Below are 26,074 nucleotides of genomic sequence, written 5' to 3' on the forward strand. Positions count from 1 at the left end.
GTGATGGCCCTGCCTTTTGTTTGATACTTGAGTTGAGATTCTCTTCCTTCTGATATGTCTTAGGCTCTTTCTTTCACGCCTCTCCTAGCCTTACCTCTATTTCATTCCCTGTTGTTGATCACTGCTTCCAAAGCCAGGAAGTCATTTTCGACATTGCCACCAGGAAGACATTTCGCCACTGTCTTTTGTTCTTCCCCACAAACAATGTAGGTAGTGTTTCTCAACTCTATTGCCATGACTGGTGCTGTTGCTTTGGGCAAGAACTGTAGAGTGCTTCAAGGATTAAATAGAGGAAAGGAGAATGATGTAAGCTGCTTTGGCTTCCTATCAGAGAGAAAGTGGGATATAAATGCAGTTAAGCAAGGAATGAGCTTGGTATTTCTTAGAAAAAAGCTGTATCCCGTATTGACACATTTACATTATTGTGCCTTATCATAATGCCTCGTTAACTTCATATGCCTTCTAACATTTTATCTACTTTTTATCTTAATTTCTGGACACCAATCACAACTCAGGTGTTTTAACACTCTAGGAAATCCTGTAGTTAGATAGTACTGGGCAGTAAGGGTGAAGAAATTCTCAGGCATTAGGAACAAGAAGCTGCTTATCAGATCAAGCATCAGCAAAACTAAATGAACGAGAACATCTTCATTAATCTGTTATATGTTCTCTATAAACTTCCTTTCTCTCCTATTTGTATGCTTATAGTTGGAAGTAAAACTAGGGGTCAGTGTGGGAGAAATATTAATTATATGGGCTAAGAAGAGGGCTTACAGGAAACACATAATGCTTCAGTTTATTCAGGCTGAGGAACTTCTTTGTATAAACACTGGGATTATACAACTCTTTTGCTCTGAAGAGTTGGGAGCTTTCTTGAAGTGTGCTTGCTGGACTATTAGATAAGAGGTTATAGAATTCCCAAAGGCCTTCAAAATCACCCTTTTATAAGCTTTTAGCACAGATTTGTGATTAGTATCCAGGATTTGATAATAAGTATATTTAAGCAAGAATTTATTATGTTAGTTAAATTACTTCAGGAAAGAACCTGAACAAACAACAACAAACAAGTTATGGAAATCTTTAACCATCCTTCTTTATGGGTTTCATGAATTAGAACTTATTGTTGATTTCCGCATTCACCCTGTTGCCTCCAAACTGGTCTACAGAATTACTGGTCTTTGACAAAAACATTTGCATACCTTATTGTCTCTAGTTTATTGCAGCATATCATTAGAAATATTGGCTCTTCCATTTATCAAAGTTTTCCAATGCGGTCCCTTTAAGTATCTCTCAACAGGTGATGAAACATATGGTTACTGTCAGACCTGTTTGCAAGAACTAAATATCTTTCCTTGCATTCCCAACATGTTCTTGGTTACCTTGATACTATTAGGCAATAATAATTAGCTAATTAGTTAATTTCTTAACAGGGATTTAAAAGACTGTTTAAATGTTCCATTTTGCAGCATGAATTGGAAAATATTGAGCCTACTCAAGGATTGTCCATAGAAGCTTCTGTAGCATTCCTCCAAAGACTGATCAGCCTTGTGGATGTACTAATCTTTGCAAGCTCTCTTGGATTCACTGAAATAGAGGCGGAGAAAAATATGTCATCTGGTGGAATTTTACGGCAGTGTCTTCGTCTTGGTGAGCAAATAATTATTTAAGAGGCTTTTTAAAAATGTTAATAACTATTAGTTTACCCCCATTGGGGGAATATTAGAATACTAGATTTCAAGCCCATTTTAGACTGCCATAAAATGGGCGCTAGACAGCTCCCCCCGAAAACGGAGAATGACGTTCTCTCGGCCTCCGGAGCGCCCTCGCTGCAGCGAGGGCGCTCCGGAGGCCGAGAGAAGGCCGGCTCCCACCACCCCCACCCTCCCCAAACGGCGAACGGCGTTCTCTCGGCCTCCGGAGCGCCCTCGCTGCAGCGAGGGCGCTCCGGAGGCCGAGAGAAGGCCGGCTCCCACCACCCCCACCCTCCCCGAACGGCGTTCTCTCGGCCTCCGGAGCGCCCTCGCTGCAGCGGGATGGACACTTGGAGGGGCCAATCAGGAGCCAGGATGGACACTTGGAGCTTCGCGGCTCCTGATTGGCCCCTCCGAGTTTTTATCCTGGACCGGTCCCGCCCTAACTCCTCCTCACTACCCCTTACTCTTTTATTCAGTCCGTGGCGCCCGTGGCGCCACGGGCTGTGTACAGATTGTGCAGGGTGATAAATATCTATGGGAAATGCACCCCTGAGTCAAATTTCCTAAACCTGGTGCTGTAAATTCTTAAGATCCCATATAATCAAAATCTGCCTCCCCCCAATTCTTCCTGAAACTGATGCTCAGAGACCTCAGTATTTCATGCCTCCTTGACCATGACTGATCCTCATCAAACTGGTGTTTTGGGGAAGGAGCTTCTTCCCTTTTAAAAATTTACAATATTATACTTTCTTCATATCTTGGAAGTCCCTCCCACAAATTCATGGATGAAGAAGAAGAGTTGTTTCTTATATGCTGCTTTTCTCTACCTGAAGGAGTCTCAAAATGGCTTACAATCCCCTTCCCTCTCTCCACAACAGACACCATGTGAAGTAGGTGAGGTTGAGAGAGCGCTGATATTACTGCTCGGTCAGAACAGTTTTCAGTGCTGTTGCGAGCCCAAAGTCACCCAGCTGGTTGCATGTGGGGGAGCGCAGAATCAAACCCAGCTCACCAGATTAGAAATCCGCACTGCTAAACACTACACTAAGATGGCTCTATATTGTCCCTATATTGTCTTGCAGATTGACTGATAGCATTTTATCATCATTAAGAGAGGTAGAAGTCATCAGGGCCAGGCCTGGAAGCAACAACCAGGCAACTTATTTCCATGCTACTTCCACGACTCACTCAGGACTAATTGCAAAATGTCATAGATTCAGATGAGTAGCCGTGTTGGTCTGAAGTAGCACAATAAAATCAGAGTCCAGTGGCACCTTTAAGACCAACAAAGATTTATTCAAGGTGTGATCTTTCAAGTGCATGCACACTTCCTCAGACTAAATGAGATATAAGTCAAAAGTAAATTGTGGCAAATTAGTGAACTGTGCCATAATAACCAAATTTAGCCATATTATGCAAAATGTGATGTCTTTTTCAATTGGTTATATTTTTTCATAAACACAAACAGAACAAAATTCTTAATAACTAACAAAGTTTTGCAGGATGTATGCTTTTATTATTAGACTTGAATTTTGTTCTACTTCTTCCAGCTATCACAATTTCCCACCCAAAACTACAAATATAATCCTAAAGTGTAAAAAAAACAACAACCCTCTGTTAACTGTAGGAAGGATGAAATTTCACTTTTCAGCAGGTATTTTTTTTAACAGTTTTGCAAGGTTCTTAATTTCTCCTGACTTAAGCATGTTCTGTACCCTTTCCTTTTAGTATGTGCAATTGCAGTAAGAAACTGTTTGGAGTGTCAGCAGCACGCCCAGATGAAACCTAGTGGAGAAAATGTTAAATATCAGAAAACAGCACAAAGCCTGATAGCAGCAGGAAGGTCTGGAGCAAAGGCAAGTATCTTCTGGCATTAAATGCATGCAGACGTTGATACTGTTATCTCTGTGACCTGATGGATATGTCTCTGGGGCTTTTTATGGCAGTGGAATACTTTGAGAGAAAAAATGTGGAACTTAAATAACAGAAGCATTTAAACATGTAATTATTTCAAGCTGTTAACAGAATTGTTTGAGTTATAACTTTTTTGAGGGGGGGGGAAGCAAGATGAGAAGTACCAAGTACGTGTCATAAATGTTTCTAGATTCCTTTCCCCATTGTCCTTGCATGTTCAATCCGTATTAATAATCTGAATATTTATCATTTCACTGATTTTATATACTACAGGATATTGGTCATTATTTTTGTAACAGCATGAAAGTATAGGGCCAGTAATTATTTTTTAAATACGGTACACTGTGTATCTGCCCTATTCCAAGCAGAGTCCCATTGAGGTTGTGACTGGAGGAATTTCTCCAATAAGAGATATTGACAGACTTCTGCAGGATATGGATATTAACCGGCTTCGTGCAGTGGTGTTCAGAGATATAGTAAGTTAATAAACTTCTTTCGAAAGCCCTTTTTCTTTCTGTAGCTTGATTTGCTGGGCCAATATAGTCATTGTGCAGCTACCTATGGTGAGGAAAATAAAATGAGTGTCTAAGAGAATCATAAAACTCTGTGGGAATAGCAGTTATAAGAATTTGGGGTCAGGATGAAAGGCTTAACTGTGGTCCCTGTAGGTGGCTATAACTTCGTAAACATTATGTCCTCCCTTTCCCTGTGTTTCTTGTTCTTGGAATGTGAGTTTTCCAAAGGTCCTCTTTCATCCTTGATAGTGTCACTTGTTCTTTCTCCTTCCTTATTTCAAAGTTGTAGGTCATTAAAGTGTTTGATCATGAATTCCATCCTTGCTCCTAGGATAAAACGAGGGTGCTTATACAATGAAATCTATGAGATCAGATTTTTATAAGGTTTTTTGTTCCCTCTTCCCATTCTGAATAGAAGACAGGAAAAGATGCCAAAGGAGAAGGAATGGCAAGCCATAGATTCCATTAGCTACAGAGGTTTTGCTAGTGTTGGTGCTGAGTCCAGAAAATTAAGAAAAAAAGAAAACTCTAAGCACAGCATGACATTCAACTGTTGCTGTATTTTTCTGTCAACAGGGACTGCCTGTGTTAGAACCTAGGTTTCCATGATTGTAGATTAAGCATCCCTAAAGCAATGCAGAACATGCGGCATCTAGGTGAAGTGGCTGTCATGTTGATTTGACATGGAAAACCAAAATTAAATCACCACTCTATAATACATCTATACAATAAAAAGGAGATAACATTTGATCACTTGTAGTTACTTGATCAAAACGAAATGGTTGTACATATCTTGCCTTTGAATGCCATGCCAAACAAGATCTCTACAAAACTGGACAGAGCAGAAGTTTGTATAAAAGCAAAGAAGGGGATCATTTTATCTGCTTACTGCAGCCACCTGTACCCTTGGTCTCCTGAGTTAAAGCATCAGCTTTCTAGGGGGTACAGGGAACTGCTGGGAAAAGTGTGATAAAAATTGCATCCACAAGTTCATGTAAGCCTTGGATAGAACCCAATTTGTTTAATTTATAAGTGTTTGGGGATTGTTTTTTGCAGGAGGACAGCAAGCAGGCTCAGTTCCTGGCTTTGGCAGTAGTATATTTTATCTCAGTCCTCATGGTATCAAAATATAGAGATATCCTGGAGCCTCAGAATGAAAGGAAGAAACCTCCTTCTGTTCAGACAATTCAAGCAGCAACAACAGGTGAGCGTCTTGGACATGTCCTTCACTTATATCTCAGTTTGGTGGCTTTGATTTTTAAGTTTCCGTTCAAAATAGACTAGGGAAATATTTCAAAATTTCATTTCTGTGATTTTGGTTTTGATCAGTTCTTCCACATCTAACAGTCACCTGTATTATGGAACCAGTAAAAGTGTTTGGGTTGAATATTATATGGCATAATATTTTTAAAGATGTATGTAAGAGACCACCTCTAAGTACTACTTTTAAATACTGAATCATTTTACTAGCCTTGTGGGGTTCTCGAGACAAGTCATGCAGAATTTATTTTTCATAGATGCTTTTGCTTCTTGCCCAGAACATTAATTTTTAATCTTTTTATTGGCTTTGTTTGTATGTAGGTAAATATGAGAAGAAACCATGATAATGCTAGTCATCCAATGGGGTTTCTCTCCTGCAACTGTGGTCAATCATTTTAAATATGCCTTGGTTTAGCAGTATGCCATCTTGGAGAGACATAAATGTTACAAAACGTTCAAAATCCAGCCATTGGTTGACGGTAAACATTCAATTGTATTAACCATTCTATTGATGGCAGTAGCTCTAATTATATTTGAAGCATTTAAAAAGCATCCATTGGATCCACTGTATATTAACGAAAGTACATTTGCTGACATGCTCCAGCCTTCAGATCCATGAATGACTAGCTTGCTGTGAAAGAACAATCTTAAGCAGCTCTACTCAGAACACTCATGTTCTGTTCAATGGAGTCTATCTCCAGGAAAGTGAATTTAGATTTTACTGGAAGTCTCTGTACATAGAAATTGTTCACAGGGGCAACTTTGCACTTCCATCAACTCCACTGACCACACATCACACAGCAGGGAATTTGTTTGGATTTTGGATAGCCCTCACACATGATCTGTCGTCACTCAAAGGTGGTGTGCCATGAAGTATCTCATGCTATGTGTATGTGTTTCAGACTTTATCTGGGGGTTGCACAGTAGCATGTTCTGGTAGTTTAACAGTCACAGCTTGGCCTCTGTCCACTTCCAGGTTATGGCATATCTATTACCTGCCTCCACCACTCTGAATTTACCCTGAATTAGAATCATACAGAGCTGGAAGAGACCACAGAGGACCATCTAGTCCAGCCCCCCACCTTCTCAGGGATTTTAAAATTGCACATTCCTGACAGGTGCTCATTCAGTCTCCTATTAAAAACTTCCAGCAAAGGAAACTCCTCCACCCTCTGAGGCAGCATATGAGACAGACCACACCATTGTAAAATGCTTTCTGATATTTAAGTGGAACCTCCTTTACTGTAATTTGATTCCATTGCTCCTACTCCTTATCTCTAAAGCTGTAGTAAACAAGTTGGCAGCTTCTTAAACATGTCTGCCTTTTATGTAATTAAACATAGCTATCATATCCCCCCTTGCTCTCCTCTTCTTCAAGCTATACATACCCAACTCTCTTAGTCTTTCCTCTTAAGACATATATTCCAATCCCTCAACCATCCTGGTCACCCTTCTCCAGCCCCCATGAACTATGACTGGTTATGGTTCAAGTCTCAGTGATTTTGAGTAATTATTTAGCAACAAGGTATACCTAGACTCCCTATGCTATAGGTTTTTGAAAGGGCTCTTCATTGTGAATTGATGTTTATTGAAAGAACTGCCTTACTCTTGTGAGCCTCTTGTGGCTAAGGCTGGTAAGGCAGCTGATATGCTGTCTGAAGCTCTGACCATGATGCTGGGAGTTCGATCCCAGCAGCCAGCTCAAGGTTGACTCAGCCTTCCATTCCTCTGAGGTCAGTAAAATGAGTACCTAGCTTGCTGTGTGGTAAAACAGTAATGACTGCGGAAGGGAATGGCAAACCACCCTGTATTGAGTCTGCCAAGAAAATGCTAGAGGGCGTCACCCCAAGGGTCAGACATGACTCGCTGCTTTCATGAGGAAATACCTTTACCTTTTTACCTTACTCTATTTATCATCAATGGTACACATTTTCAAATATTAAAATAGTGGTTTGTTTAAAGTAAACTTCTGATCATTTTGTTCTGTATTTTTTAATCTTTTAAGAGACAGAAAGCACTCCAGAAGTTATTAGTGCTGCCATATCTTCAGAAGAGTCAGAAAGTGTGGCATCTGTACAAAGAAGAGATTCCGGTATTGAAGAAGAAGAACATCCTGCACCAGGACACCAATCAGAAGATGGTACAGAAGCAGAAGCACATGGTCTCAGTGGAGGCCCAGATGCCGTCAGTGAAGTACTGTGCACACTTTCTTCAGAAGTCAATAAATCTCAGGAAAACAGAAGTGAGTTGCAGAGTGAAGTGGATGAGAAAGTCACATCCTCTGTGCCAGCTGCAAAAAATGTCAACATTAAAGATATCCTAAGAAGCTTGGTCAGTGCCCCTGCAGATGGGACCACAGTGGATCCTACTGTTCTACCACCCACCTTCCTTGGTGTTCTTGGGGATACTGCTGCTGAACAGCCTATACAGTTTCGGTCCTTTGACAGGTGAGAAGGATTAAATTTTGGTCGTATATTTTATTTACAATGGTGTGCAATACAGTATAAAACAGAATCTGAGTTCTCAAAATATTTGTTTTAATTAAAATTAAAATTGCTATTGTTTTGAAATACCTGAAAAGCAAGCACTATTTAGTGGGACTTTATAGAAAGACATCATTCATCTTAGTGTTGATAGTCTCATGAAGTTTCAATACAGGTAATTGGTTATAGCACTGTCAGTGTCCAATGCTGTATTTCATAGGTTTAACTAGGATTGCAACCTGATTCATGAATGTCAAAGTCGAAGGAGGTATTTCAGTGAAGATACTGAGATATTAAATAAGCCTACACTACATGACACTATAATTCATGATGGTAACTAATAAAAGCTATTTCATTATTTCATCCTGAAAGAACCTAGTAAATGCAAATTGAAGATTTGTAAACCATACCCAAATTGAAGAATTGTAGACCTTACCCTGGATTTGGAAAATCAGTGTGATACAGAAGCTAAAAAGGGAAAGCAGTGTGATGTGGTAGCTCAAAAGGCAAATGTGATTTGGGACTGTATCAACAGAAGTATAGTGTCCAGATCATGCTAAATGATGATACCACTTTACCCTGCTCTGGTTAGACTTTACTTTGGAGTATTGTGTTTAATTTTGGGCACCATAGTTGGCTGTGGAGAAGATGGAATATGTCCAGAGGAAGACGATGAAGATGGTGAAGGGTTAGGACACCAAGTCCTATGAGGAAGGTTGAAAGAGCTGGGTTTGTTTAGCCTGGAGAGGAGACTAGTGAGAGGTGATATAATGGCTATCTTCAAGTATTTGAAAATCTGTCATATAAAATATGGAGCAGGGTTTTTTTCTGTTGCCCAGAAGGCTGGACCAGAACCAATGAATTGAAATTAAATCAAAGTTTTCAGCTAAGCTTCCTGACTGTTAGGGTAGTTGCTCAGTGGGACAGATTTTCTCAGGAGATGATGGGCTCTCTTTCTTTGGAGGCTTTAAATCAGAGGCTAGGTAGCCATCTGACAGCAATGCAGATAAATTCTGTGAATATAATCATATCATGAGAGGAAGGCCAGGAACTGCATCAACCAGTCCTTGGCCTTCATGGCCCTTTTTAATAAAATACATGTTCAGGGTAATGACTATCATTACTTTGGGGTCAGGAAGGAATTTTCCTCCAGGTCAAATTGGACCAAGGATGCTGGAGGCTTTTTGACTTCCTCTAGGAATAGAACAGGGATCACATGGGGATTGTGTGAGAAGGTTTCTGTGGATTTCCTGTGTGGTGTAGGGAGTTGGAATCAATGATCCTTGAAGCCCTTTCCCAGTTTTGTTTCTGTTTAAACATTTTCATTTTTATTTATTCTTGAGAATTGCTGACTATTATTTCTTGAAGTTTTAATAATCTGTATAATTGCAACTTTACTGAAATTGACTGCTAAGTAAATCTCAAATTTAATTATATGTTTCTGAAGACAACTCTTAGGGTGAATGCATAGATAATAATAAATAAATAATAAATAGATAAGTTGATATATAATTTTTTCTTCTTAGGACATTGTCACCTGCATATTCATAAAAGATGTTCCCAAAGTATAATAACTAACCATTTATAGTTTTACTAGTAAATAAGCCTGCTGCAGTCAGAATGCAGCGGGCGCTAGTGGGACTGGGGCTGCTGAGGCTGGCGGGTCATGCTGGGACAGGGGCGGCTCGGCCTGGGGCCAGCGGTCCGGTGTCATGGGTGACCTCTTACCCGGCCGCCTGGAGGCAAGCTGGAAGGGGGGCGGATCAGGAGGCGCAAAGTGCCTCCTGATTAGTCAGTCCGGCGGCAAGAGACCAATTGTGAGCCGCGCTGTGCGAGACCAATTGTGAGCCAGACTGACAATCGGAGGGCCCAATCGGCAGGCACTTTGCGCCTGCCGATTGGGCCCTCCGATTGTCAGTCCAGGGGAAGGGGCCTATCGGCACCCTTCCTCATCACGGACAGGGTCCGCCGTTGGGGCCCTTAACGAATTATTTAATCTGCTCCGCTAGGAGCGGGTTAAAGATTTCTGTGAATAAAATCAAGTAAAAATACTTGGGAGTTCAAACAACTCCAGAGATATACTGATTTTGCTATCTGGGATGCTGTTTTGACTCAAATCTCTACAACAAGCAAACAGTTGTTTATTATCTTTTAGTAATATGCCTATACTTTGACATGGTTTTGTTGAAGGGGAAAAAATCTTAAGTAATGCCTGTAAAATGTTAAGCAAGATAGATGAAAGAGGAAGTGAGGGAGGCAGACATGGTGACAAGAAAGGAAAAGGGCTGAGCTCAAATAACCTTTTTCTTAAGTATCTATTTAATGTTTGGCATAGGATACTGTTACCGCTTTCAGGATTAGGGATCAAAAATGACATAATTGCCTTTTCATTTTTCCCCTTGCAAAGTTATTAACACAAATCTTCCTGTCAAGTTGTTGCAGGGTATGTCCTAATGCCAGTGTTCCAAACTTTTTTGAACTTTTTGGCACCTTTGGAAATCTGACATGAGGTAGTGGACTCAGACACAAAGTGGTTGTTATAGGAGGCAGAGCCACACACAGAGACGAAGCCCAACTGCATATGAGTTATATTTTTAACAAAATATACAGAAAGAGGAGTAAGAGAGAATAAAACCAACATTATGATGGCAACTGCTACCAAAGCAAATTATTTTATTCTGCACAGCCAATCAGAAGCCCTGCTAGGCTCACTTTCTAAAAACCCTTGATGGGCTCCTGTAAGGTGTTGAGAGCCAGTTTGGTGTAGTGAGGAGTGCGGACTTCTAATCTGGCATGCCAGGTTCGATTCTGTGCTCCCCCACATGCAACCAGCTGGGTGAACTTGGGCTCGCCATGGCACTGATAAAACTGTTTGGACCGGGCAGTGATATCAGCGCTCTCTCAGCCTCACCCACCCCACAGGGTGTCTGTTGTGGGGAGAGGAATGGGAAGGCGACTGTAAGCCGCTTTGAGACTCCTTCGGGTAGGGAAAAGTGGCATATAATAACCAACTCTTCTTCTTCTTCTTCTTCTTCTTCTTCTTCTTCTTCTTCTTCTTCTTCTTCTTCTTCTTCATGTTGGGGACCCCTACCCTGTTTTGGGACTTTGTTGTTGTGTCTTTCCTCTAATATGTAATGAATCTTCTACAATGATATTAGATGTGTAATTCAACATTATTTGTTCTGTGAGAATGGTATTTTTACTAAATTACATATACCAATATTGTATACTGGTGAGAGCTTCTGACTAGGGTCTGGGTGTACTTGGCTCAAATCCCTTCTTAGTCCTAGGAGTTCACTGGGAGAATTTGAACCAGCCATTGCCTCTCATCCTAAGAGTTTCTGATACAAGATTTCAGATACAAGGCTAATGAGGAGAAGTGGAGAACGATATTGTAAGCTGCTTTGGCACACATCAGGGAGAAAATTGGCATAAAATACCTATATTTTTTAAATTCTGCACTAAATACAACAGTTTAGTTCTCTATGCACTGCTCTAAATGTGTTGGTGTACCTGCATGTAATTAGCCTACAAGTTAGTGTGTTAGATCTGGACTAAACTAGTATGTTCCCTCATGTCATTCCCCGGGATCCTCTGTCGCATAGGAACATGGAGATTAGTAGGCTGTATTGGGAAGGTGAAAACAGAAAATTTCATTCTCTCCCAACGAGAATGCACAGTAAAAGCAAAGGCAAACACTAGTGCATAAAAGACATATACACATAAGTATATGAAAATCTGTAATGTTTAAATGATATGACAACTTGCATTGTTTTACCTTTCAGTTGCAATTGTTTTTACAGTTTTCTAAAGTGCATACTATAGGCATACACACAAAATCATCTCTTAAGGTGAGCACTTCATTCTTGACAGAATATCTGTTCTTCATTAACTAATTTTCTACATCACAAATCGTTAAGTTAGAGAAGGCAGTTGACCATTGTCTGAAACAGTCTTGTGAATGCAGAATTCCTACTTAAGTATGTAAAAAGCTAAAGGAGCCTCTGACAATCTATAAACTGCATTTAAATTGATTCAGCTCCCATGGAAAAAACATGTTTTCTTTCAGATGACATCAAATGTTATAGTTCTGGGTTAAGGGTGGGTGGAATAGGTTATGACCTTTTATTCAGGAAACTGTAGCAGTATTCAGAAAGAGGCTTTCATCTCTAGGGACACACCAAAATACTAACATTACATTGGGAAACTTTGGACAAGCAGACTTCAGGATGCTCTGTGGATCTGTGTCTGGTTTATATTTAATGTATTGTCTGGTGTGGAACACAAGGCCTAGCGAGTTAACGTTTTTCATTTCTGTAAAAAAAAAGACACCTTGTTAAAGTTTTTCCCATGTAGCAGTTTTACAGCAGAGTATCTCTGGGAATTTCAAAGCATCTCTCTGATCCTGCATTTATCTCAGGAATGTTGTGTCAGAAATCAAAACTCTCCTCATATCTTAAGGATTATCAACTTCCCAGCTATAGCTGGAGAGTATACAGTAACAGCTATGTGAGTGAAACCTTGCTGAAAGACTGCCAGGTTGTGGGGTTTTGCAAACAACAAGGTGTGTGTGTTCATTCCCATGCCAAAAATTACTCTTTTATCTTATGTGAAGATCCAATCTGGTGATTAGTGGGTGCCAAGGATTTATCTTGATAAAAGTTCAAGGCCCGGTCTTGCTCTTTCATTAAGCCAGTAGATACACAGAATTAGCAGTCTGTTTGCAGTGTTTGTCCTTTATAAACTTGAAAGAATAAAATGCATATTTTTATCGCTGAAACTATCCATTGTAAACATTTATAAATGTGAGGGACTTTCAACCTAATAAAGTATCTTGTCTATAATATTGTTAAAAATGTGGATGAAATTATAATATTGATTTCTTCATATAGCAAAAGTTCTTTTGAAAGCTTTGCCCCCCCCCCCAGTAATATTTAAAATAGTTTAAGTGAGATAGTGTTGCCATTAATCACTTTCAAATTCTGGAAACCAACTGAATTATGACATTATTTTTTTTATTCCTCTGTTATGTCATATTGAACAGAAAAACTGATGAAGTAAATTAAAAGAAGGCTGTCACACTTCCGCTTCTCTACTTGTTGGGCATGCCTGATTTGCAGTTTAACTGAGGCTTCAAGTGCATGTTGATTTATTTCTGTTCTAAAATACTACTGTGGACTTGTGCCAAAGACCAGGTGTGCCTATTTCAAGGAACAGGATAAAATCCAGCCCTTCACCTTTCCATACCACTTCCCCAGAGGCCCAGAAGTTGCATTAACTTTTAATAGTCCATGACTCAGCTTGCATCATGAAATATGCAGTTCCGTCCAGGAAAGAAGCTACTTCGTGGGTTGGTAGGTGGTTTGTGGCATGCTATGCTGGTTTATTGTGACAATAAGGGTACAGAAATCTGCTATGTCTGCTGAAACTACTGAATAGTCAGATCCTGTGTGAGTTTTTGTGTCTGTTTCTGGGTCTCAAGATTACTTCAGGCTACCTCTGTATGATCCACGATACATCACTTGAGCACTTTTGATATTTATATTATTTTCTGTTTCTTTTTTTCTTAATGTCTTTAAGACTATGAAGCGTTGAAGCAGCATCCAGCATCCTCAGACTCTCCTATTGCCACCTTCTCAAATTGTCTGTATCCTACATCACACTTCTTCTATCTTGTCCGATTATAGGAAAATATATTTAAAATATATATATATATATATATATATATATATATATATATATATATATATATATATATATATATATATATATATATATATATATATATATATATATATATATATATATATATATAAATTTACGTCCTTTTGGGGTCCTATGGCAGCTAACAGACATAAAAAGAAACAATAAAGGGACTAAAACACAGGAATAAAAGCACTTGGATACAAGAAGTATTGTAGTCTTATGCCTAACAAACAGCAAGTCAAATCACTTCTGAAAGGGGATTACATAAACAGGACAGCACCATTGAAAAGGCCCTCTCCATTTTAGGCACATACCACTACAGGTAGGAGTCCACAGAGAATTTTCTATCTGCTGGACACAAACACATTGATTTATTTAGATTTTTATACTGCCCTTCCCTACGGCTCTGGGCAGTTTACAGAAAACATTTAGGAACATTTACATGGAACAGTATCAGTATTAATATAACAATATAACAACAATAACATACCAACTCGAACTAGAACAGTATTTCGACAACAAGAACTTTGACACTCCCTTGGTAGGTTCGACCTCTCAGTCTGGGGGGACGGGACCTGAAGATGTTATGGGTCAGTCAGCCTCAAGCATAGGAGAAGGGTTACCTTTAGGTATATATTTTATAGGTTAAAATGTAATAACCTGCACCTTAAGCTGTTCCAGAAGCAAACAGGCACATAGCGAAGCTTTTTTTCAGGATAGGCAAAAGATGTCAGCCACACAGTCAGCCATGGATACTAATCTAATGGCATTATATTATACCAATTTAAGCTTCTGAAACATTTTCTTGGGTAGCCCAACTTATAGTACTGGTTCATAGCATGGATTGCTATGGCAAAATTGTGTATGTTGAGGTAAGGTTCTGGACCACAGGACCATCTATCAATTCAGATTCAAAAATAATCACAAGAACCAAATTTACACCTTTATAGGAAGTGCAGTACCATCCAGAACAGGCTGTCTCCATATTCCTTCACCAATTTTGTCATCAACCAACAACACTCCGGTCATGCGTGAACTGAGTTTCAATTTATTTGTTGTCATCCAGCCCATTACTGTCTGTAAACAGTGATCTACAACATCTCCTGGCTCACCTGACTCAGATATAAAGGGAAAATAGAACAGAATGTCATCCACATAATGGTGCTACTGTACTCCAAATCCCAGGACACACACTCTTAGCAGCTTCATGCAGATGTCAAACAGCATGGGACACAGGATTGAACCATGTGGAATACCATAGTGAAAATATGTCAGCATTGAGCAGTTGACCCCCAGTGCACCTTCCGAGAAAGAGAGGAGCAGAAGTACTGGAGCACCGATCCCCATTTCAGACAGAAAAAATGAGGGCGATAACTGTGGTTTATTATGTATTATATAGGAATACCATGCTGTTTAGGAACATTTAATTCTAGTTTATATATATAGGGAAGTCTTCAGAGTAAAGTAAGCAGGTGCTCTCTAAAGCCTTACTGTGGAAAACATTGTCTTTGTGGGAAAGTGGCTATTTGAATTTAATTAGGAGAGTGAGCCAAAAGAGGCATTGTCACTTAAGTAATTGCACTAATTTAAAAGAAAGTACCTTGTATGTTGTGTCATTTTCCTGCTAAACATTTGCTATCACCAAGGCTGTTTTCACTGCATATAAGGAAAGTTTATGTGGTCTCACAATTTAAATTGAAGTCTCCATGTCTTCATGTTAAAAAATCTGAAAAAATAATAATGAATTAACAAAAACATCACAACCTGGCTGGCCGACTGTTTCATTTATCAAATGGTGGAAGAATGTACAAGAGACTTGGCCATACTTGACCAACAGGCAGAAGCTGGTCAATAGGGGGAAAGAGGTGGGGACCCTGGGTGGGTGTGACCATGTCCTCCTAGAATTCCTTTTGAGATGGGGGTCCAAGAAAGTTCATAGACATGTAAGCTAGACTTTTGTAGGGAAGACTTTAATAAACTCAGAGATATGCTGAAAGTCGTCCAATAGACAAGAATGCTGGAAGAGAAAGGTGCAAATGATGGGTGGGCTTAAACAAGACCTATTATATGCTCAAGCTAGCAAGTCAGAAATATGTTACGGGATCCCTGAAGCCTATTTGGATGAAAAGACAACTTCAGGAGGAGCTAAGGAAGAAAAAGGAACTGTTTAAGAAAAGAAGAGAAGGATAGACCTCTAAAGAAGAGTATCTGCAGGATACTGGGCACTGTAGGTCAACCATCAGAGGCCAAAGCTGGGAGTGAGCTGAGACTGGTCCCAGAAGGCCACTATAACAAAAGCATCTTCAGATATGTGAAAAGCAAATGTAAGTTAAATAAGGCAGTAGGCAAACTGTAGGGTGAATAGCTCAGTGTGATCCCAGAAGAATATAGACATATCTAGGAATGGTAATAGGCAAGGTATAGTATCTTGCGAATTTAAATGAACTCCAGGGAATGGTAGAAAGGCCTGGAGAATCATTGTCCATGGGTCATGATGGGTCAGACACCACTTCGCACCTAACAACAACAACAAGTGTCTTGGTAGTGGGTTGACATGGATAGAGAGGTTATCAAGAGGTACCTGGCTCTACTGCATGTTCAGATCCTCTGAGTTGGATGGTGTGCACCCAAGAGTGATCGAAGAAGTTTCTGAAGAGCTTTCAGAACCCATGTTCATCATCTTTAGGACCACTTGAAGGACTGAAGATAGACGACCTAGGAAAATACAGGCTAAATAATGAAGCAGATTTTAAAGGGGGTGATCTGCAAACATCTGAAAGACAATTTGTTGATCTGGGGAAGAAAGCATGGATTTCTTCCAACAGGTCCTGGTTTCCTTCTTTCACCAAGTGACGGGCTTATTAGATCATGAAAACTCAGTTGATGTTGTTTTCCTGGATTCCAGTAAGGCATCTGACAAGGTTCCCCATGATGTTCTGATGGATAAATTGGAGGACTGTAGACTAGATTTTCAGATGGTTAATGGCTGGAAAACTGCACCTAAAGAATGGTTGTCAATGGTATTTCATTAGATTGGAGGAAGGTGAGCAGTAGAGTGCTATGGGGCTCAGTGCAAGATGCAATTCAATAAGGAAAAGTATAGAGTTCTGTGTCTGGGACACAAAAATGAGAAGCATGCATACTGGATGGGAGATACACTTCTGGGTAGCAGTGTGTGTGAACCCCCACCCCCTCTGCTTCACTTACCTTGGCTGGCAGCAATCTGGCCCTCCTGGTCCCAGCGCGAAGCATGTGCGCGTGCGCTATGGTGGGGCAACCCATCATGCCCCGCTCCAGTGTGTACATGGGAAACCGTGGGGCTTTGTGCCCCACTGCAACGGCACGGCACCAGAGCAGGGAAGCTGCCGCCGTGCATAAAGGGCTTATGTGACCAGTCTCTTAGTAACCCTCCTCACAGAGGTATAAACTGAGGATAAACTGGAGATGTTGGAAGCTACATTGTCTCTCCTTTTGGGAGAAAATCATAATATATAAATAATAAAACTGGGGTGGCATCCTCCCAAAACCTCAGTTCTCAATAAGCACCTGCGATTTTACCTTGCATCCAATCTCACTCCTCTGACTATTGGATGGCCCACTTTTGGGCTTTCTGCTCCTTATACAATAGTTAATGGTGACAAAAGAATTGTCTTTGAATGAGCCAGATACCTGATCTCTTTGAAGAGTCTACAGCTAGTTCATCCTATATAATGTACATCAGTTGTCCCCAACCCCTGGTCCGGGGACCGGTCCTGATCTGTGGATCAGTCAGTACAGGGCCGTAGTACCTCCTTGTCCTACTCCCCGGCTGCTGCCTTGGGATCTGCCTTGCCACTCTGCTGCCAGCTCACCTTTGGTGCCCTCCAGTGACCACCATGCCTGGGGCTCCCCCTTGGCATGGCACTGTACAGCTGCTGCTGGCAGCGCCCCCCAGCGGGCAACAGGAAGTCAGGTGCGCCGGCAGGAAAGCAAGCGGAGAAGGGGCTCAGGCAGTGGTGACATCCCTCAGCAAAAGACTACCCCCCCCCAGGCCTCAGTAGAATTGTCAAGCGTTGACTGGTCCCTGGTGATAAAAAGGTTGGAGTCCACTGATGTACATCAAAGTGAACCCCTAAAAGCCAAGATGTACTTTGTTCTTCAAGGGAAAGTGTGATCTCATTAAAAATATTCAAATTCACTTCTGCATGAGTTACCCACTAGCAAGGTTACATTCTTGTCAGTTCAGTGCTAGTTTGCTTATCTTTTAGATAGTAGCAGCATCTGTACCATCCAAAAGTTGAAATAGTTGTTCTTGGATTAAAGGTAAAGGTAAAGGTATCCCCTCTGCAAGCACTGGGTCATGTCTGACCCTTGGGGTGACGCCCTCCAGCGTTTTCATGGCAGACTCAATACAGGGTGGTTTGCCAGTGCCTTCCCCAGTCATTACCGTTTACCCCCCAGCAAGCTGGGTACTCATTTTACCAACCTCGGAAGATTGGAAGGCTGAGTCAACCTTGAGCCGGCTGCTGGGATTGAACTCCCAGCCTCATGGGCAGAGCTTTCAGACTGCTGCCTTACCACTCTGCGCCACAAGAGGCTCTAAGATTAGCCAACACCAAAAATCTTGGATTAGCCAACACCAAAAATCTAGCTGACTCCTCAGTTTATTGATGACGCTATGCTCTAAATAGCTGAATGATTCCCCAAGTAGATTGATAGTGATATTAAAAAGAGTTAAATCCCTTTGGGCTAGCTGCTACCTCTTTCTAGAAATCAACATGTTAAAGATCACCATCAGTGCTTTCAAACCAAAAGTATAAAAGGATCAAAAGCTGCTCAGAAATCCTGGAGAATGAAGAAGGAAATCTATTTTGGTTAACTGTGCAGATTCTACTTCTTGTCTACAGTCAAATGCAAATTGGTCTAGATGGCCAGCTATCTCCATGAAAATCCAGTTTATGCTATATGATCAAATATTACTTCCCTTACCATTCTACTTTGCTGGAACTCACAATAATATTCTGCTATGTAGAAATTTGGTCACTTTTTCTCCCTTTGAGTTCAATCCCTTTTAAGTGTCTGTGAGAACTACATTATGTGAATAGTGAGCATAATTCTTATGACTAATACTTATTCTTGAATTACTGCATTTCGGATTGGAGCCAGAGTTCATATGCTCATGAAAATGAGTTTTTTCTAATGCAGGTTTAAGCGTAAGTTTGTCACATGACAAACTTGTGAGAAGAATTCTCGGATCCGGCATAGGCTCTTGGTTTGGGGCTCAGGTGGCTGTTGCTACTATCTTTTAAAGTGTAGTTAACATTAGCAGTCACCCTTATAATGATATGGCACATACTACCACATTTATGTTTAATGTCAGCTCCTGATGTAAGTTAATCAGGTACGTGTTAATGTTATAATACCCACTAGGACTTTGAATAAGTACAGCCTAAGAACATGTGTCATAATTAAATTTATAAAGTGTTGGAAAGTTTTTTCTATATATTTATTGCGAAACCTGACGGCCAAGTTTTAATACATTTTATTTAGAAACTGAATACTTTAAAGCTATTAAGGGAATACTTTCAAGTACTTACAGTACTGTCAACGGAAGATGTGATTAAATAAATTGAATGTTGAAGACTTTTGTCTTATAGTTAACACCAGGTAATTAAAAGGAAGCACTGCTTTGGGAGTGCACAATATATCAGATGTGCTCTTTAGCTCATTAGCTAAGGTTTTGCATGTTTATGGGGCTTACTTGCAATTAAAAGTGTGTTTACTGTATGCTTAACTGGGCCTTTTAGGTGTTTGGAATAAAGCATTACTGTTTAATTGAAATTGGTGTGTCATAATGATGTCCTAGTAATATGAAAGATAAATCCTTTCCCCAGATGCCGGAAACACATATTTATAGAAATGAAAATGAGTTTGTGCATAATCTGAATAATCATCCGATGTGTATTAATACGTCACCTAAATAGATTTTTCTAGTTTTCTATAATGAGTTATCTATAAGAACTGAGATTTTAAGTACACATCCTAAGCAAAATTGTACTGTTCTGAGCCCAATGAACTCTTGGACTTGTTTGGTGTGTCTTCATGTAGCACTTACTTTGTGTTTCAAACAGGTTGAGGAAAAACATTCCTATACTGAAACAGGGCAACATTCAGTGGTGATTTCTGTATCTCAAAGTACTGTTGCCAATTGTTGCCAAAGTACTGTTGCCAATTGTTTTGGAACAATTAATGTGGAAGCCTTGTTACTAATAAGATGCGCACCATGATTTCATAATAATGGTCTGGAGAACAAATAGAAAAGATGTGAATGATCAAACTTGACTGAAAGCATGTGTTTGCAAATCTGAATGTGTTTGCAATCCTATCTGTCTAGTACATTTTTATTATACTTTTCCTCTAAGGAGCTCCTAGTAGCATACCATAGTTCTCCCTTCCTGGTTTTTTGTATTCCCACAACACCTTTCTGAGACAGGTTGGGCTGAATGTGTGTGGCTGGCTGTGAGTGACCTTCATGGTAGTACAGAGACTTGGATCTATCAGGGCCTAGTTTGGCATTCTAACCAAAATTGTACATATACTGCCTTGTTATTTTGTTTGAAGATAGGTTTGACAACCCTTAAAAATGTGCATTTTTTCTTATAGGAGTGTTGTTGTGGCACCGAAGAAATCAGTGACTTCTTCTGCAGCAACTATTAGTGTGCCCACAAATGCTGTCAGTGTTGTCTCTTCTTTAGATTCAGCCCAGGCTCCAGATTTAACAGGAGGGTCTCCTGGTAAGTGAAGGACAATGAAAATAATTGCCAGAAATGTTTCCAAATATGATAGAAACATGAATGTTGACTTGTTTGTTGGCTTTGTATATATTTTAAGCAACCACAGAAAGAACCCACCCTTTGTTCTGAGCATCAGCACTTTTGAGAATTTGTTCCTGGGATTTTTGGGTAACATCCAACATAAGGTCTGTCTTGTGGGACAGATATCCACATTTCCAGCTTACTCATCTGCCTTGTCTTATGTATAGTCAATAGCCTTGATAATTCTTTCCCCCTCCCTCCAAAAAAGCACCCGAATCAGGCCCTCTGTTTCCCTGCGGTAAGGGAGTGCAGATATTTCCATGTTCCCTTTTCCTTCCCAGGTGCCAATGGAGCCTATCTCAGGTCAAGCCCATGTGGAAGGAGAAGAGCTGGGACTTCCAGGCCCGGCTTCTCCCTCACCTACGGCCTCCTGGAAGGACAAAGAATATCCCAGTTGGTTTCATGAAAATAAACCCCATTGCAGTGAAGCATGGCAGAACCTCTCTGCCCTGGCTGCCTCATGTGGAGGCAGTAATCCGGGGTGGACCAGGTCTGGTGGGCAAAATTTTCCCTCATCTGGACCCAAAAAGCGGCGAGGCTAAATGCCCCTTGCAAAGAATCAGCAGCAGCCCACAGTAGTGCCCCTGGTGCGGAATGGGTAATAGTGGTTCAAAAAAGGATCTTGTGACTGTAGGAAGCTGACCTAGATTTGAGTCTAGATGCACTTATGTCCAGATGATCTCTTAATTTCTTTTGAGAGTTTATGTGCCCTCTGCCCAGTTACTTATAATATACAGTGTGGCTTTTATTGACTCTTCCGAGTGCATCATCTGAAAGTGTTCTCCAATTTAGTTACAATAAGGAGTAGCACATTTACCTGCTACTCTCTGCCTAACAAAAGATCTTTATGTTCCATAATGAACTATGTAGGGCTCTGAAGAACTATGGGTATTTTATGTTTTCATAGGGAAATACTCCATCATTTTGGCCCTTCATCCAAAATGAAGAGGCTCATTCGGCCCTTCCACAAGAGGCTCATTCGGCCCCTCATCCTAGGATGTTCCTATTCAGCCTTAAGTATCCCTCCCCCATTTTGTAGTGAGCATTCAGTTTATTGAAGGATTCTGGGGAATTTGAAAGGTTGTACTTACTATTTTGTGACATTTATATAGTCTTAATAAAAATGTTGGATAGCAACTTCTTAACGCTACTTTCTGTTTACGTGCTAAACTATTAATTTCCTTCTGTGCAGCCAAATAATGCCAAGAACTTCCAGTGTGGAAAAAAGATTGTTTAAAAAAAACCATTGTAGAATGTAATTCAGTTTAATTACATCTGATTTTTTATTTATAATATTGATATCTCAGCTTTCAAGTCAACCAGGGCCACCATGGTGGTTGATTTGACTTTTCAATTTTTTAAAGAATTTTTTTTAATATTTGGCTTTTCTAAACGTTTCATTTTTAATCTTGATAAATTGACCAGTAAATTTTTTGCACTAAATGAAATAAATCCATATGTAGCTGGATATTAAAAAAAATATTTTTGTTTCTGAACATTCCTGGACTCATGGAAAATCCAAATACCTTGAAGGCCTGGAAATGACAGTTTCATGGAAACCCTGTGCTGGTCTTAAAGGTGCCACTGAATCCAAATTTTCTATTTTTGGACTCTGTTAGAGAAAGAAGAGAGAGGAAATGAAACTGTTTTCTAGTAGCTGTTGCTTTGCCATTAAATACACAATAGGTATCACTTTATTTGTATGTATACATTCAAAGCTATGCAAACGTTTTGGGAGCAGCACTTCCTTTTAAGGACAGTTTATTGCTAGAGACATTATTTGTTTAGACCCTTGGGGACCTTGAATAAACAATAAGCTTTCACTAGAAGGGTGCTAGACAGATGATCTATTTGCATTTTCTTTTATGTCCTTGCGAATGTCTGTAAAACTGTCAGTTTGAAGGAGCCAGTTTATCAGTGAAAGGATAAGAGAGATAAGTCACTTTGGTTCCACATGTTTGAAGTAGCTACTGCACTTACTTGCATGTGTGCTTTAGATGAAAACATGCTTCTGAAAAGTGTCTTTCCCCTCTAAATGCACAAAAGGCAGTGCTTAAATTGAAAGCTCACTTGCAAACAACATTTCATGCTTTCATCCAAAGAGCATTTACATGAAATGGTTCTTTGAAGTCACTGGCAGAGTAATATGGCATTTGGAGGGCTTTGAGAATTTTTGAGCTGAAATAAATCTTTTCCTTGGATTATAGTTTCATGGAAAGATATGGGCCTCTTGCAATGTTTTGCTCTACAGGGATTGTTTTGGACTATTTGCCCTGAGGAATATAATTAAAATGTTATGTCAGTATTTAACAAGACTCTTTCTTTCTTTCTTTCTTTCTTTCTTTCTTTCTTTCTTTCTTTCTTTCTTTCTTTCTTTCTTTCTTTCTTTCTTTCTTTCTTTCTTTCTCTCTTTCTTTCTTTCTTTCTCTCTTTCTTTCTCTCTTTCTTTCTTTCTCTCTTTCTTTCTTTCTTATGGAATGATCCATGATCCAGAGTGAGCAAATATTATCCTAGAAAATCCATATGTGGATTTTCAGTTTATGCCTTTGTTTCCATGCATTCACCTTAATTATAGCCAGTAAAGATCTTTTATGCATATCTAAAGCAGAATAAAATTTTGAATGTTCTGGTGAAAACCATTGGTGACCATTGGAGAAGACTCACTTGCATGGTTGGGAACCCTCAAGGGCTTGTGGGATGGCATCTCACTGTCTTCTGTATTCCTTTCCCATTTATTTTCTCTGTCCCTCCTCCTTGCTTCAGTCTCTCCTTCTTTTCATATCCCACCTTTCTTCACGGAGGGGACCAGAGCAGCTTAGATTATTCTCTTTTTTCTCCTCACAACAACCTTGTAAGGTAGGATAGGCTGAAGATATGTGACAGGCCCCCAATCACACAGTGAGTTTCCACATCAATATGGGGATTAAACCTGGGTTTGAATTGCAAATCTTATCAACAGTTCTTGTAAAATTCAAAATCTCACAGAAGAGCCAAGCAGGGGAGAGAAATTCTTCCTCCATCACTGAGCTAGCTGGTTATTATTCTCAGTGGTCCACTCTACTTCTGGCCAATCATGCCTCTTTTTTTCTCATAAGCAGACTCTCAGACTTGGAATTACCTAACTTTTCAGTGTGTCCCTCTTTGGACCACGGGTTGACAATGATTTTCTGAGATAGAGGACAGGACAGTTGGTCACAGACCAAAGGCGGTAGAAACTGGGGCCACAAGATGGAGGGAAAATGTTAATTGCAAACATCTGTTTATACAGAATATAAGTGCTTTGAATTTTCTCTTTTCCAGGCAGTGGATCATCCAATTCAAGGTTGCCTTCTGTTCCTACAGTTTCTTCTGTGCCTGAGGATTCTGCTTCAAATATGAGGTAATATTTAAAATAGCTCTTAACACTTGCACAAAGTAATGCATATTGTTTCCTTATTTTTAAAGGGTTTTGAAATGCACCTGACTTGGATCGTGCTACTTCAATTGATCCCTGAAGAAAGCTTAACACTGTTTGCTTCTGATACTAAAATAGAAATAAATCTTAGCGCTATTTAGTTCTGTGTTTGGCATTCTGCTTCCTATATTTTATACTTTTACTTTTTTTCATCTTGCAGAATTTTACATTCTCCAGCCAGTCTCCTATTTAATGTTATATATCTTTTAGTATTACAGAGAGACTTGAGCATGCTTTGGAAAAGGCTGCCCCTCTTCTGAGGGAGATATTTGTGGATTTTGCTCCTTTTCTTTCTCGTACTCTTTTGGGTAGCCATGGCCAAGAGCTACTGATAGAAGGTACAAGTAAGTTTCCATTTTTAATGTTTTCTATGATTAAGAATTTTAATATTTAAGAAAATAAATACAATTTCAGATTGGCATTGATACCAGTTTACTTTTAGACAGAATGAAATGTTAAAGGAATATTCAGTTCAAGTGATGGCCTTGCTATTGTCTTGGTATTCCATGAATCATGGGATGGTTTTGCATCAAAAGAGCTATGTGTGCCTGACCTGGGAACAGAGATCCTGAAAGTACTTTGTGCATATACTTGCCACCACGTTCAGCCTTTAGATTCCTGTCTGCTTTCTCTTTTCTCAGTCTTTCAGCCTTTGCTGCTATAGCTACTCTCATAATCTACTTTCATCAAATTTGTTCATTCATTTGTATCCTACCCCTGTTTACAATAAACCTGCAAACAGCTCCATAAAACCAGTCAACCTCAGTCCATTGGTCTCAGCATGGGCAAACTGGGTGACCTGGGTGACCTTTGTGTTCTCATGGTTAGTCAGTTTGTGAATACATGCAAACTTCAAGGGACTACACTAATTTTTCTACCAGTCCATTCACTCTGCCCCTCTACCCCTGTCTATTGGAGTCTGTTGCTATCCTGTTAAGGGATCAGGCAGCATTTATTGGACCTCACAGATGATTTCTTATTCCAGTCGAACACACGATCCCACTGCATCCATAAAATCTCATGATTTAAGAAAGAACAAAATATATAAATTACTGAGATGATATAAATAGATCAGTTTGTAGAAATGACCATGGAGCTTGGGTCAAGATGCCCTCAGATGAAATGTATTAATTTCTGTCCTTATGTGTGGGCTTAATCTGCTATATCTTCAGGGTTTTTTTGGAAGGCAGATATTGTTCACCAACTTTGACATCACTAACTGTGTTTGATGTAGAAATGCCACTGCCACAATGCAGGGCATTTTTGAATCTATAAATTACAGAAAATTGTGACCAGCTTTCTAAGTCAGGGTGATACAAACTATGTAGTTCTGGATTTAGTACACAAATTGTTAAATCTTATAGATGTAGTTCATACATGTAATCTAACATTAGGTTTATACCATTATTGCAATCAGACTACAGAGTTTATGCATGTGTACTTAGAAGTAAGTGCCACTATATTCATTTAGGCTTACTCTCAGTTAAGTCTGCATAGGACTGCAATTTAACAAGGAGTCTGATCTACTAGTGTATCAAATTTGTTTACATTGACTTTAATTAGAAGAAGAAGTATTGGTTCTTATATGCTGCTTTTCTCTACCTGAAGGAGTCTCAAAGCGGCTTACAATCACCTTCCTTTTCTTCTCCGCACAACAGACACCCTCTGAGGTATGTGAGGCTGAGAAAGCCCTGATATTACTGCTGGGTGAGAACAGTTTTATCAGTGCTTTGGTGAGCCCAAGGTCACCTAGCTGGCTTCATGTGGGGGAGTGCAGAATTGAACCCAGCTCTCCAGATTAGAAGTCTGCACTCCGAACCATGACACCAAGCTGGCCAGCGTACTAAAGCTCAGGCCTTGAATAAAACTTTGTCAATCGTAAAGGTGCCATTGGACTCAAATTTTGTGAGTCTAAAATGGGAGATTGTCTCTCACTGAAGGCCAGCTAATATCAGGTGTCCTGGGAAAAGCTTTGGTCCTAGACTCTCTGAGAATGGTAACTGGACTCATAATTATTGAAGTCTGCTCACAGACCTGGGCTCCTTTTACTCCCAAGACCACAGAGGCAACTAAGGGGAAGCTCCATGGCTTTGAGAGCAACCCGGCTTGCCAGATTTCTTGTCCTTGCCAATATTATGGATATGCTATTAGCCAAACTGACTGCCTTGGGCTTTTGGGAGGAAAAGCATGAAAC

The 26,074-nt window shown here is 40.0% G+C and overlaps 1 protein-coding gene across 4 annotated transcripts in view; it reads left to right on the forward strand.

The window, feature by feature from the left end:
* The window catches only part of LRBA (LPS responsive beige-like anchor protein), a 414,817-nt gene that overhangs the window by 95,138 nt on the left and 293,605 nt on the right, over positions 1 to 26,074 (forward strand). For 2 of the 4 annotated variants that reach the window (XM_077300118.1, XM_077300120.1), the window contains exons 26-33: positions 1,467 to 1,647; positions 3,423 to 3,550; positions 3,977 to 4,084; positions 5,180 to 5,327; positions 7,389 to 7,830; positions 20,215 to 20,345; positions 23,727 to 23,805; positions 24,091 to 24,224. In XM_077300118.1, the coding sequence (XP_077156233.1) occupies positions 1,467 to 1,647; positions 3,423 to 3,550; positions 3,977 to 4,084; positions 5,180 to 5,327; positions 7,389 to 7,830; positions 20,215 to 20,345; positions 23,727 to 23,805; positions 24,091 to 24,224 (1,351 nt within the window). The remainder of the gene's footprint in view (positions 1 to 1,466; positions 1,648 to 3,422; positions 3,551 to 3,976; positions 4,085 to 5,179; positions 5,328 to 7,388; positions 7,831 to 20,214; positions 20,346 to 23,726; positions 23,806 to 24,090; positions 24,225 to 26,074) is intronic. The other 2 variants (XM_077300119.1, XM_077300122.1) reach the window with 1 other exon arrangement.

This window comes from Paroedura picta, chromosome 10 (assembly GCF_049243985.1).
Source record: "Paroedura picta isolate Pp20150507F chromosome 10, Ppicta_v3.0, whole genome shotgun sequence".
NCBI lineage: Eukaryota > Metazoa > Chordata > Lepidosauria > Squamata > Gekkonidae > Paroedura > Paroedura picta.